This window comes from Frankliniella occidentalis, unplaced genomic scaffold, assembly GCF_000697945.3.
Source record: "Frankliniella occidentalis isolate FOCC.00 unplaced genomic scaffold, Focc_3.1 Scaffold6, whole genome shotgun sequence".
Taxonomy (NCBI): Eukaryota; Metazoa; Arthropoda; class Insecta; order Thysanoptera; family Thripidae; genus Frankliniella; species Frankliniella occidentalis.
In genome coordinates, this window is record NW_026267136.1 from 3073521 (window position 1) to 3085991 (window position 12471).

At 45.6% G+C, this 12471-nt stretch overlaps 3 protein-coding genes across 8 annotated transcripts in view; 2 read left to right on the plus strand and 1 right to left on the minus strand.

Annotated features, from left to right (window-relative positions):
• Positions 1 to 86: 86 nt before the first annotated feature.
• Positions 87 to 2476, plus strand: LOC113210028 (probable cytochrome P450 6a14). Of its 4 annotated transcripts, none has more exons than XM_026427832.2 (5): positions 87 to 237; positions 339 to 1236; positions 1442 to 1669; positions 1742 to 1993; positions 2074 to 2476. In XM_026427832.2, the coding sequence occupies exons 2-5, from the start codon at positions 351 to 353 to the stop codon at positions 2259 to 2261; spliced, it is 1554 nt and encodes a 517-aa protein (XP_026283617.1). In that variant the 5' UTR covers positions 87 to 237; positions 339 to 350; the 3' UTR covers positions 2262 to 2476. The 4 variants fall into 4 exon arrangements, with proteins under 4 accessions (XP_026283617.1, XP_052128347.1, XP_052128358.1 ...); XM_052272387.1 differs by having other exon boundaries at positions 98 to 237; positions 323 to 1236; XM_052272398.1 differs by having other exon boundaries at positions 101 to 246.
• On the minus strand, positions 2469 to 11741 carry LOC113210026 (uncharacterized). 3 transcript variants are annotated; one of them, XM_026427828.2, is made up of 16 exons: positions 11574 to 11741; positions 10655 to 11106; positions 10292 to 10561; positions 9945 to 10096; positions 7908 to 8005; positions 7634 to 7760; positions 7320 to 7553; positions 6992 to 7203; positions 6750 to 6913; positions 6314 to 6367; positions 5990 to 6065; positions 5210 to 5371; positions 4891 to 5117; positions 4552 to 4805; positions 4283 to 4466; positions 2469 to 4198 (listed from the first exon to the last, which is right to left on the minus strand). In XM_026427828.2, the coding sequence occupies exons 2-16, from the start codon at positions 11003 to 11005 to the stop codon at positions 3161 to 3163; spliced, it is 3603 nt and encodes a 1200-aa protein (XP_026283613.1). In that variant the 5' UTR covers positions 11006 to 11106; positions 11574 to 11741; the 3' UTR covers positions 2469 to 3160. The 3 variants fall into 3 exon arrangements, with proteins under 3 accessions (XP_026283613.1, XP_052128329.1, XP_026283614.1); XM_052272369.1 differs by having other exon boundaries at positions 11578 to 11740; XM_026427829.2 differs by lacking the exon at positions 6314 to 6367.
• Positions 11742 to 11950: 209 nt separating this feature from the next.
• The window catches only part of LOC113210027 (zinc finger protein 14-like), an 18336-nt gene continuing 17815 nt past the window's right edge, over positions 11951 to 12471 (plus strand). Inside the window, exon 1 of the mRNA XM_026427830.2 lies at positions 11951 to 12176. Within this exon, the coding sequence (XP_026283615.1) occupies positions 12150 to 12176 (27 nt within the window). The 5' untranslated portion in view covers positions 11951 to 12149. The remainder of the gene's footprint in view (positions 12177 to 12471) is intronic.

The window sequence follows — 12471 nt, forward strand, 5'->3', positions numbered from 1 at the left end:
CCTCTCTCTCCTCTCGCGTGCAAGTCACCTCACTGCCCCAATTCTGTTCCCACAATCAGGCGATATGATACCCCCCCCCCTTTTCCCCTCTTGACGCGGTACGGCGGGCACGCCTGGACGAGACTCGTTGCCGTCCACTGTTCCCGGATCCACGAAAACGGGACGAAAGGGAGAAGGACAAACATACTCGCTCGCAAGTCGTAACCGCTCGGCGCGTCGTCAGCAGCGTCAGAGCAGGCGAGTCTGGTGCGCGGGAGCGAGGCGAGCGGAGCGGCTCAGCAGCAGCCCGCGCGGCGTCGCTCATACTCACTCACTCACACAGCCCCGTCCTGTTGCAGCCGCACGCCGCCATGGCCGTCCTGGAGGTGCTCGCCGGGCTGGTGCTGCTGGCCGCGCTGCTGTACTACTACGCCACGGCCACGTTCTCGCACTGGTCGAGCCGCGGGGTGCCGCACCTGCCGCCCGACCCGCTCTTCGGCAACATCAAGGACATCGTCCTGTTCCGCGACCTGCACGTCTACGGCTACCAGAAGCTGTACCACCGCTTCGACGGGCTGCCGTACGCCGGCCTCTACCAGATGCGCACGCCGTCGCTCATGCTGCGCGACCCGGAGACCATCAAGCAGTTCCTCGTCAAGGACTTCGGCCACTTCCACGACCGGGGCATCTTCTGCGACGTGGAGCGCGACCCCATGAGCGCGACGCTCGTCAACCTGTCGGGCCGGCACTGGCGCAACCTGCGCAACAAGCTGACGCCCAGCTTCAGCGCCGTCAAGCTCAAGAGCATGACGCCGCTGCTCAACGAGTGCGCCGACGCCCTGGTCGCGCTCGTCGGCGCGGGCCAGGAGGGCCGCGAGCACCAGGTCGAGATGCGCGAGGTCATGGCCAAGTTCACGACGGACGTGATCGGCACGTGCGCCTTCGGCCTGCACTTCAACACGCTCAAGGACCCCGACTCGCAGTTCCGCGAGATGGGGCGGCGCGTCTTCCTGCCCACCTACAGCCGCACCGCCATCCACCTGCTGCGCGTCTTCTTCCCCGGCCTGCTCGGCGTGCTGCGCCTGCGCACCGTCAGCAGGGAGATCACCGACTTCTTCATCTCGCTCGTGCGGGACGTCATCGGCTTCCGCGAGCGCAACGGCGAGGTGAGGAACGACTTCATGCAGCTCCTCATGCAGCTGCGCCAGCAGGAGCAGCTCGACAAGAGCGACAAGGACAGCAAGGAAGACGCAGTGGGTGAGTGCCTCCTTAGAAAGCTTTCGCATCCTTTACGAGTACAAGACACTTTAGTTTCAAAACACAACCAACAATGCTGTAAGATATTTTATGAAACGTTTCGGAAAAAAGGTCGACAGTGCTGGTGAAAACTTAAAATTTCATTGTATTTTCCCCCACTTTTCAAGAAAAAGGGCCTAAGCATCACTTCACATTCCCGTTGCAGTTCTCGACGACCGCCTGCTGACGGCGCAGGTCTTCATCTTCTTCGTCGCGGGCTTCGAGACGTCATCGTCCACCATGTCGTTCTGCGTGTACGAGCTGGCCATCAACGAGGAGGTGCAGGAATTGGCGCGACAGGAGGTTGACGCGATCCTGAGCGAGCTCGACGACGGCCAGCCCATCACGTACGAGCACGTCGCCAAGATGACGTACATCGAGAAGGTGCTGCTCGGTAAGTCGTCTGTTCTTCATCGCCGTTCTCACGCACCACGGCCCGGCTCAAACACACTGCATTTCCTCTCAGAAACCATGCGCAAGTACCCGCCAGTGCCAGGGCTCGTGCGCGTGTGCACCAAGCCTTACACGCTCCCGGGCACAAAGGTGCACATGAAGGTCGGCGACCAGGTCTTCATCCCGACCTTCGCCATCCAGCGCGACCCCAACATCTTCCCGGAGCCCGACCGTTTCGACCCGGAGCGCTTCAGCGAGGACGGGCGCAAGTCGTGGCACCCCTTCGCCTACCTGCCCTTCGGCGAGGGCCCCAGGATCTGCATAGGTAACCCCCAAAAGACAACTAGTGTCACACAATCCGTGTGCTCGAGCTCCATTGAACCCTTGCCTGTCTCGTCCCCCCAGGACTGCGCTTCGCCATGGTGGAGATGAAGATGGGGCTGGCTCGACTGCTGCAGCACTACAAGCTCCTGCCCGCGCCCGGCCTCCCCGTGCCCATGCGCTTCGACCCCAAGGCCTTCGTCCTCACGGCCGAGGGCGGTATCAACGTGCGCGTCGTGCCGCGGAGCGCGGCGGCCGGGAGCGCCTCTTGACGTCGGCGTCAGCGGCGCAACCCTTAAGTCAACGACGAGACTGACGAGAGTTCAAAGACTAGTCCCCGGGACACGTAAGGGCATTAGACTGGTAGAGAGGTGCAGCCAGGGGCACTTGTGTCGCCTCGCACACATGAATGTGCTCTCGCACACATGAATGTGCTCTTACGGATGGATTTGTTTATAGCTTGTAAATTAAATAAGATGTTTTCGTATGTTTTCTTTTCTTATCCACTTTGACTTTAATGTCTCTGAATGAAGGACATTTAACGATAACGGAACAAAGACGCCTCAATTTCATGTACACATGCATCTATCGTATGCCAACAAACAGGTTTGATTCTGTTGAGCATTTACAATACCTCAAAAGAATAGCACACTCATCTTCAGTGAATTACCCAATCACATAATTGCAAATAGTAAAATTAATTCTTATAGGACATAGAAAGAGAAAACAGTCACAAAAGTGGGCAAATGGCTAGAAAAATAAAGCCAAACCCTGACAAAATAACAATTAGTTTTCACTTCCTCTCTCTTTTGTAACACTTATTTCACAAATACGATACAGTTTCTTTTTAATTGAACTAAAACTACACAAGTTAGCTGAACTTTTGGTGATTCCCCCATATCTTGATTGCACATTATATATGTCCACAGATTAAAAGCCACCATGAGAAACAGAAAAAAAAAATGATTTCACGTCACCCTGACACAAACGGTGCTGGGCTATTATTTTTTCTTTTAAATAAAATCACACAATCGTCACTGAGCACTGACCAGTATCACGACTGGAATGGGTTCGAAGCGCCTTAGTGCGAATCAAATGCAGGTGTAGGAAGAATTGTTGGTGATGATCGAAGAACAGTCGATCTGGGAATGGAGCAGAGGCTGCAGTCTGGTTAGTTCCTGCCGCGCCCTCTTCTGCCGCCCCTGGGCGGTCCGCCGGGCCTGCCGCCCCGGCCGCGGCCGCGCATGGGCCCCCCAGAGCCGGAGCCCCAGGACCCTCTGGGCGAGGACGAGTAGCCACCTCCCCAGCCGCCGCCACCCCGGCCGCGGCCCCGGTAACCACCTCGGTGCCCACCGCCTCCCTCGCCGTCCTCTCCTTCGTCATGTCCGTCACCCTCCTCGTCCCAGTGGCGCCGCTTGCCACCGTGGTGTCCGTGGAAGTCGTCGTCCTGCATGGGCGGCATGGCCGGCGTGGCCAGCAGGCCTCCCTTGGGCGTCTCCAGGAGGCCACCCCGAGGGGGAGGTCCTGACCCGGGACCGCCTGGGCCGCCGGGCGAGGCAGTGTGCGGCGGCCGCTTGCTGTCCCAGCCGCCACCACGCATGCCACGCGCAGGCATCCCCCGGCCCCTGCCACCCCACCGGCCGGGACTCGGTCCGGAGCCAGAGTCGTCGAAGTCCTCCTCGCCGGCCTCGGACGCACCAGGTCCTCCCCAGCGGTGGCCCCCGCCCCCGCCGAAGCCTCCGCGGCTGGGTCCAGAACCAGGGCGGCCATAGTGAGACTCCTCGTCCTGGTCGTCCATAGCCTCGCCCTCCTCGTAGTCGTCTTTGCTCCGGTAGCCTCGGCTAGGACCGGACGGCCTGCCGCTGTCCTCGCTGCCCCCCTGCCGGTAGTCGCCGTCCTTACCCGCGCCGAACGGGCCAGCGTTCTGGTTGGGGAAGTTGCCGAGCAGCCCACCCTGCGGCCCCTTGGCACCGTGGCCGTGGGCAAGCAGGGGCGGCCTCCCTGACCGCCGGTAGTCGCGGTCCTCGCCCATATTGTCCTCGCCCGCGCCCCCTGCCAGTGCAGCCGCGCCAGCGCTGTGCTGCTGTCTGGGGTCACGGGGGTCTCGCGACTCGCGGGGGTCTCGAGACTCGCGGGGATCTCGCGAATCGCGAGGGTCGCGAGGGTCGCGAGGGTCACGTGGGTCTCGGGGGTCTCGTGGATCCCGGTCCTAGAGGGATCGGTGATCGAAAGTTAAATACAGGATTCAACGTCACATACACCAAAGCATGGCTAATTCAAATGCTCGACTTACCGCAAGTAACGGCCCCGGCCGTCGTAAATCGTGATCCTTCATAAACGGCGCTGAAGAAGGACTCCTGCCCAGCACGCCCGGCGCAACGCCAGGTATGCCCAATAAGCTTGGGCCAGGCGTAGCCTGACGAAGGTCTTGATCACCGTTCCCTTTACCTCTCAAATCCTGGTCCCTCGTCTCTCGGCTGAAATCGAAGAACATAGTGGGTAAGAATTAAGTTGTTGAGTATATCAAATATAGTCAGAAATAAAACCAGGCCCAGCACATACCCTCCAACCATCCTTAAATCTGGATCTCCATAAGCCTGATTTGATTCCTGCTCAAGCATGTGGTTGTAAATTTCCTCCTCTTCACTCATAAACCTCTGATGAATTGCATCTGAGTCATCTTCTTCATAACCGTCATAGTAATCATCTTCCTGGTCATCATAGTCCTGACCATCACGATAATCCTCCTCCCCGTCATCGTGATCCCGGGGCCGTCCTCGGTCCCTGTCTCTCCGACCACGTCCTCTCCTGTCGGGCTACAAGAAGCACATAAAATGTTAGTTTAGTGACAAAATTACTATACTAGTCACTAGTGCGGCATTTTGAAATGGATCAGCTCACCAATTTTTGTGGGGGTATGTTGGGAGTGGATAAAAGAGGAGGTCTGCGGGGTAATTCATAGGCTTTTATAGATCTTAGCTCATGGTCAACTGAAGGATCTTCATGGAAATATTGAGTTGTCTCATCATGAGCGATATCATTCACCAAGTCCTCCACAGCACCACTATTAATGAGCCGATAGATTGCATCAGCCCCATTATTTATGGTACGAGCTAGGACTGAATCCGCTGCAATCAGGGAAAACAAATAATGAAGGATATAATATAATCTAAAAGATAATATACAGTATATTAAATAGACATCTAAGGTAGGTACTTACGTGTAACTGGTAATACTTTTCCATACATAAACAGGGCAGTTGGTTCTAATTCTGTAACTGGAACTACCCCTGGTACTTTTTCAACAATTTGCTGGATCATCTTAGCAATAGCATCTTGATCAGCTTCTCGGTTTTCACCATTAAAATCATCATCTCCATTTTCTGTAGTCATAAATTAAGAAAACTTTAGAGACTGGCCAGTATTTTATGGAATATAATTATTATAAGCATAAAACAGGTTTAAAATGAAGAATAGGGGAGAATGAGACCCAAGTTTATTGATTGATCTGAATAACTCTCATGAAACATTCAGAAGAGGGGGATTTTTAAGCACTCACTGACAGAATGATATCCATATTCAGAATTATCAGGATTGATGGGGACTGATGGAAGAGGGTTCTTGGGACCATGGTGATATGAGAATATCTTGATGGAGGCATAAGGAGGAATTTGTCTTTCTCTCAGTATAGGAAAGCTTGAATGGTTGGTTGGGTGCGTGATATAGGGTTGTTCAGGAACCCAGTGAGGAAACCTTGTCAGCGAAAAAGGTGGGGCAGCAGGGAAAGAGTTGGAGCTTGGTGGGAATGGGCCACCTTCATCATATTCATACTGCATTGTATGTTGCCAAGGTATTCTATTATTTTCTTTCAAGTTATGAGTACCCCCTAAACCATTTAGTGATCAGGAAAACACATTAATAAAAAAGAGGAATGGCATAAAGGGAAATCTCTTTAAAAATATTGATGGTTATTTGAAAATGATTCGACAACAGGTACGTACCATCATCCATATTAGGGCGAGCTGTGTCATTCCATTGTGCTTGAAAGTTTCTAGGAATAGGTTTTGAATAGGGAACCTAAAACACAAAGGTTTGATTAATATTGATGCAAGCAGTATACAATTAACATACAAATAAACGAAAATGAGGCAGCAAAGCAGAGCATATTATATCATTAGATAAAAATCTACACATTAAAAGTTTGCAGAGGAAAAGGTTATGTGAGTTATCATATTTAAAGCGTCTTTTTTCATTGCAAATTACTATCCATGCACCAAGTCACATAATGGTATAGAAGAAAGGATTCCATGCCCTTGAAATATCACCTTTGGACGTCTGGTGTTGTTGGCAGCTGGATTCCATCGCATTCCGGAGTAACCCTGAAGCATAACCCACTACATTCATGCTTCTACAACAATACCAGTGGTTTTCTTATCTCTATTCTCCCCTCTAATTTAATGCCTCTGGCCTAGCACTTTGTGGCATCATTAACAGAGAGGAAAATAGATTCAAGAAATGAAAGGCAAATAGAGTGCAACTATAGTCTATGTTGCTACTTTGAGTGATTATCAGATAACATGCTAATGTTAGACTACCTAAATAGGGTTTAGGAATACCCTTCTAATCATGCTGAACATCTTAAAGAGAAGGTTTATAAGACCACATGCCAAACCGACTATAGATTAATGTAGTAGAAACACCTTTTTTACCATCAGGAATACATGCATCTCTAAAATTAAAATATGGAATAGGGTAGAATACCTTCTTTATAAGTGGCTGTTTACAGTTTTTGTCATCCATATCAAAGTCAAGACCAGGAATAGCTCCTCCATCAATACTAGATGACGTCACAGATAATTCATGAGAATCATGGGTGTTGTCCACTTTATCTTCTGGACCCATTCCAGGAATAACAGCAGAATCATCTAAGGAAGCATAAGAAGACATGGGAATAAAATGGTTGTAAAATTATTGTACAAAAGTAAGGTAAAACTTCGACCTACCGTGCTCCATTTCTTCAAGACCACCAGAGCCAGCTGGCATATTGTTTAGATTATATTTATCACGCATTTGATCACCTGGACGATTGCGAGTCCAAAATTTACTGGTGTGGTCATTGGAGCCTGAACAAAGAATATGTCCCAGAGGGTGCCATGCCAGTGTCCAAACTATACTGTCATGAGCTTGTTCAATGGCTCCAACTTCTTTATCCGCTCTGTTTACAATTTGAGAAAAAAACAAACAGTTAGTAATTTGGTGAACAAAATTATTTAACAAATTTATGATTCCTCTTCACATCAATGTCTCTAAAAACACATTAAATATACTCACCCAACATGCCAAAACAATATAGCACCATCAGAACCACCACTAGCAAACAAGCCTTCATGATATGGGTGCCACGCAACACTGCTGGATTCCTTTTTATGTCCTCGGAATGTTTGTAGCTCTTGCCCTAAATTTCTGATGTCAAATAATTTTAACAAATGGTCTCTTGATGCAGTAACTAACCAGTTACCATTGCTATTCCACTTCACATCCATAACAGTACTTTTGTGGGCGTGTCTATGAGTAAAATGGAAGCACAAGCTTTAGGAAAACAATCTTTCTAATTTAAACATTTAGCAGAGGAATGAGGTACTTACAAAGTGGCTAGGGACTGGCCAGTTTTGGGATCCCATAATTTCACAGGCTGCTGATTATCTTTGCTACCAGAAACTATAAGGCCTTTCTGAGGATGCCAATCGACACACTTAACATCAGCTCCATGACCTGGTAAAAAGAATAAAAGTTTTAAAAAGTTGGCCAAAGCAATGTAAGAACCTAAATGAACGGAATTGAGAAGAGGGAAGAGTAACAACAAGTCCGGCAAATAGTCATATAGTCAATTGATGATAAAAAAATTTAACATGTACGTACCACGTAAAATTCTTTCTTCATGACAACGTAAGAAGTCCCACACACGAATAGTGCCATCATCTGAACATGTAGCAAACTTGGAATCAGATGGGCTGAAGCTGTTAGTAACACATGAACAGAAGTACATAGGTTTTGAGTTGATATTTAATGAAGGATGCTTTTGAAGTGTGGACACTATTGTGTCACATTTGGTGTGCCAGGTACTTTTAAAAAGAGTTTTAGCTTTAAGTTAAAGATACATTATAGGTAGTGAGGAGAATTTTTCAGTTGATAGTGCAGCCACCTCTTCAAAATAATCTCTCTGTAGAAAGAGCTAATAAATAAAATGCGAAATATAATATGTTGTAGTAACATGCGTGATAATGACGGGCACAACTCAAAATCAAAATTAGATTAAGTTTTCTTTCAAGACAAGCAACGTCCTGAAATCAGCATCTTAACTGTGACCTCTCCAGCAATGCCTCTGTGCTAATAATATAAATTTGTGGGAAATCTAACATTGAAATTACAAAAATATAACTGAAAATAAAAAGACAGCATTAGCACATAAAATTCTGTAACAGAATTTTTTAACTGACTGCAGGGGTGGAAGGGATCATTTTAACAATGCTCCAGAACAGATTAATACATAGAGTTCACACAAACCTTGACCGTATTAGAGAATAAAATTCTGAATATAAAGCCAAACTGCAAAACTTTGCCCACATGTGTTCTTTTATCAAGTTTTTGAAAGAGCAAAAAGCAATTTTAAATTTTACTTAGAGAAAAAACTTAAGCTCTGAAAATTGCGTAGCCCAGGGTTTACATGACAATAACTACGAAGTGTTGACAGTTATCACTCATTTATTGGTAGGCTAAGACTTACATAAAGTACAAGTCAACGAAAGGGTAACTGGGAGAAACCGATGTAAAACCTTTATTAAGTGATAGGTAAAAAATGTTGTCAACAACACTACCAGTTTGTTTTCAGTCTCATCGTTACAAAAGTCAAGAACATATACTTTATAAAAATATGGCATTCCAGTTGCTTTGGCAGCTATTTGTATTTTTATTAGGAGCACACCAAAGTAAAATATACAACCATATCACTCCAGCAAATAAAGTGGAAACAAAAGAAGATAATGAAAATGACTAGAATTATTTGTATTAATACTGTAATATCACATGTGAGCACAAGAGCAATAATGTGTCCTTCCACAGGCATGGAAAAATCTACTTCAAATTTTCTAACTGCATGCATAGGCCCTACGCAATCTATGTTGGTCCAAAAGAGCACTTAATTTTCCCAAAAAATTCATAGCATGTAGATTATCTATTTCTTCTGACTACAGTTAAAATATCCTGGTAAATTCGGAACTATATTTTTAATGTATTCATTCACTATAGAAAACCATACTTAGGATGAAACCATGAAGAAAATTAAGAGTCCTTTCCTGTCTAACAATAGGATGTGCAAAGTTGCTAATGATTCAGTAGTGTGTAAAAAGTGTTTTTCTCTTCGTTTACTCTTTTCTTTCAAAGGAGGGAGAGGGATGTGGGAATGACTTTCAGGAAAAGTGAGGAACACAAGACCAAGAAATTATTTGTAAGGCGAAAAAAAAAATCAAAAAAAAATCTAGTCCACCACCACTTAAAGACATGCAGACCAAAACTTATGAAGTTGGGAGGGGGAAGCAGAACAAAATCACAAGGCCAATGTAAAACTGTAAAATGAATAAATAGAATTATGAAGTCCAAAATGTTGGTAGTGTGATCAGCCTAGGATACCTGCTGATGGGATTAATGGAAAAAAATAGTTGTAAAGTGGGTTGAAAAGAAAAAGTTGTAAAGTGGGTTTAAAAAAAAAAATTAGTTGGAGAATGAATTGCAAACAAGGAACTGGAGGTCAGATGTAAATAAACAGGACCAGGAGCCAACCCATATTTTTTGTCATGGATGTGGCAAACCAACACACAATTCCTTTTCTCAATCATTTCCAGTAACAAACAATATAATACAACAAGAAGATAGCAGAGCCTGGAGGCGAGGAAGCAGTACCTTATGCCACGAACAGCCTCCTTATGCCCTTGGAACATCTTGACATTGTTCATGTTGGACTGCCAGTACTTGACATAACCAGCATGATCCGCTGTGACCATCCACTGCTCATTATGAGACCACACCATTGTTCTTACGGGAGAGTCATGAGCCTGTAACACAACCAGCAAGGAGAGAGTCATCAGATACCATATGAAACAATAAAGTGGAATTGACAAGAGAGAAACCATAACAATATTATGGCAGTAGTTAAACTGAAAAGTAGTTTGTTTCTAAATATTGAAAAGTTATAGCATTTAACAATCCCATTATAGTAATACCAAAATAAATGGCTTCTAAAATCCTACCTGAAGGATGGTTTCAAAATTAAAAGTAAGCCCATTCCATAGAGTGAATTCTCCACTTGAGGCACCAGTGACTAGTCTTCTCCCTTCTGGAGTCCATGCCATACAAAACACAGGACATCGCATTTTGTTGGTAGCTGTTTTCACAAATCTCGTTGTGACAGCATTCATAGGGTTGTCCTCATAACTACGGGGTGGTAATAGGTCAGGATAATATAACACATCGGGTTGAAGAGCCCTTCTGTCCCTAAAGTCACGTTGCCAAACTCTTGCCTAAGTAGGAGCACAAAGAGAGACAAAAATTAACAACTCCAAAAAGATGCAACACAGATGGAGAAATCAATGATTAAAAACTTGATGTCTTACCTCAATTAATTTAATAATAGCAGAATTGTAATCTACAGTCTTCCTCATGACAGACTTACGGAGCCTTTTACCATCAAACTCTGGGTCTAAAGTGGGTCTTGGATATGGTCGGAAAGGCTGGAAGAATTGTTGATGACCTCGTGGGCCATGTTGAGGAATGCCAGCAGGTGGGCCTCCACTGTTGTAACGATTGAAATGGTGTGAAGGGTGACCAGGCATATTAGGAGGAGGTACAGCCATGTTTGGTGGAGGTAATGATATCATTGGCGGACCACCACCTCCGCCTCCACCCATTGGAGGAGGCAACCCCATGTTTGGTGGTGGTGAGGTAAAGTGAGCTGTTTCCATCATTTTTAATACTCTATTAATTGTACTTATTAAAGGTAACTGTTCAGTTTAATGTGCCACATGGCATCATTGTGAGAGAAGACATGTCACTCCATCTCATCAATCTGAAAACAAATGGGCAATTATGTTATTTCGGCACTAACAGCACTAATTACCCTGTCAACACCAGACATTATGTGCTAATGGGAAGAGTACTGAAGGGAACAGAAGATGTCAAAGAGGAATAATTTAGCAAGATCAATGTTCTTAGAATTGAAATGTGTTGAAGATATTTAAAATACGATCATCAGAAACAAAATTGTGCTTAGCTGGCAGTAGCCTATCCTTTCTAACCTACAAACACCGTACTGACAGTGCCGTGGCCAGCATCGCTACCCACTTGCGACAATACAGATTAATAATGAGAAAATACAAATGTACTTAGGATTCATTTTAAGTAGTTGCTTAGATAAAATTACGCTTTTTGTTTCGAAAAGAGGGGGTATACTGTCTAAAATTTTCGGCGGCACGCCAGTAGTGAACATGATCAGAAATATCGCGACCCCGATCAATGAGGAACGTAAATACCTACCTACTTTTACAACTAAACATTTCAATTGTAAAAATGTGTGATCGTTCATAATCAACAGCGGTTTTATTTCAAGGGCAATTTTTTAACATGCTTTAACCCTTGTTCCCATTCCACCATCATCACCAACCAAACATCCAAACATCGTATCAGCAGTGGAAGGTGCGTTGTTAAACCGATCAATGGCGTACAAGTGGTAGTAACTGCAGAAGACCACAATAGACCGTTTAATTTTCTGTTCTGCTTTGAATCATATTTATGAATGAATAATGATGACAATATGGACATTCGTAACATTTGAGTTGTATTAGAACAATTTTACTGCGCCCCGAGCAATAAACACACCTTAACACACCAAATAATGACGTTACTATACAGTCACGGACACTCCTATAGCTACGGGCAAAACAAGGGACGGTCAGCTGACGCACGTTGACGCTGCGTTGACATTTTGGCACATGTTTTTAAAGTTCTGAGCTTAAATGGCCGTATTATTCCTATTTCGACCTCGCACTCAATGCCTTTGAGTTGCGGCATTCTGATTGTGTCGTAGGCAGATTTCAACTGCTCAAACGAATCATGAATAATGAGCTTCATCTCTCTGAGGTAGGTTAGAAGTCACAGTGAGATTCTAATTTTGGTCAAAAAGGGTTGACGAAATCAAGAATCTATCATGTGTACGTGTGGAAGGGTTGTGACCTTTTCCTTTGTCACTAATTTATTCAGTTTTGCCATGATACCATATTTATTTTGGAATCTTGTTACCAGGGCTGTCCAGACTTGAGAATGCAAATTGTCACAGTTTATTAGATCATTCTAAAATAATATGCTGCACATAACTATTATTTCTTTTTGCAAATGAATTTTGATGTTTATATAGCTTTATATAATGTTACTTTTA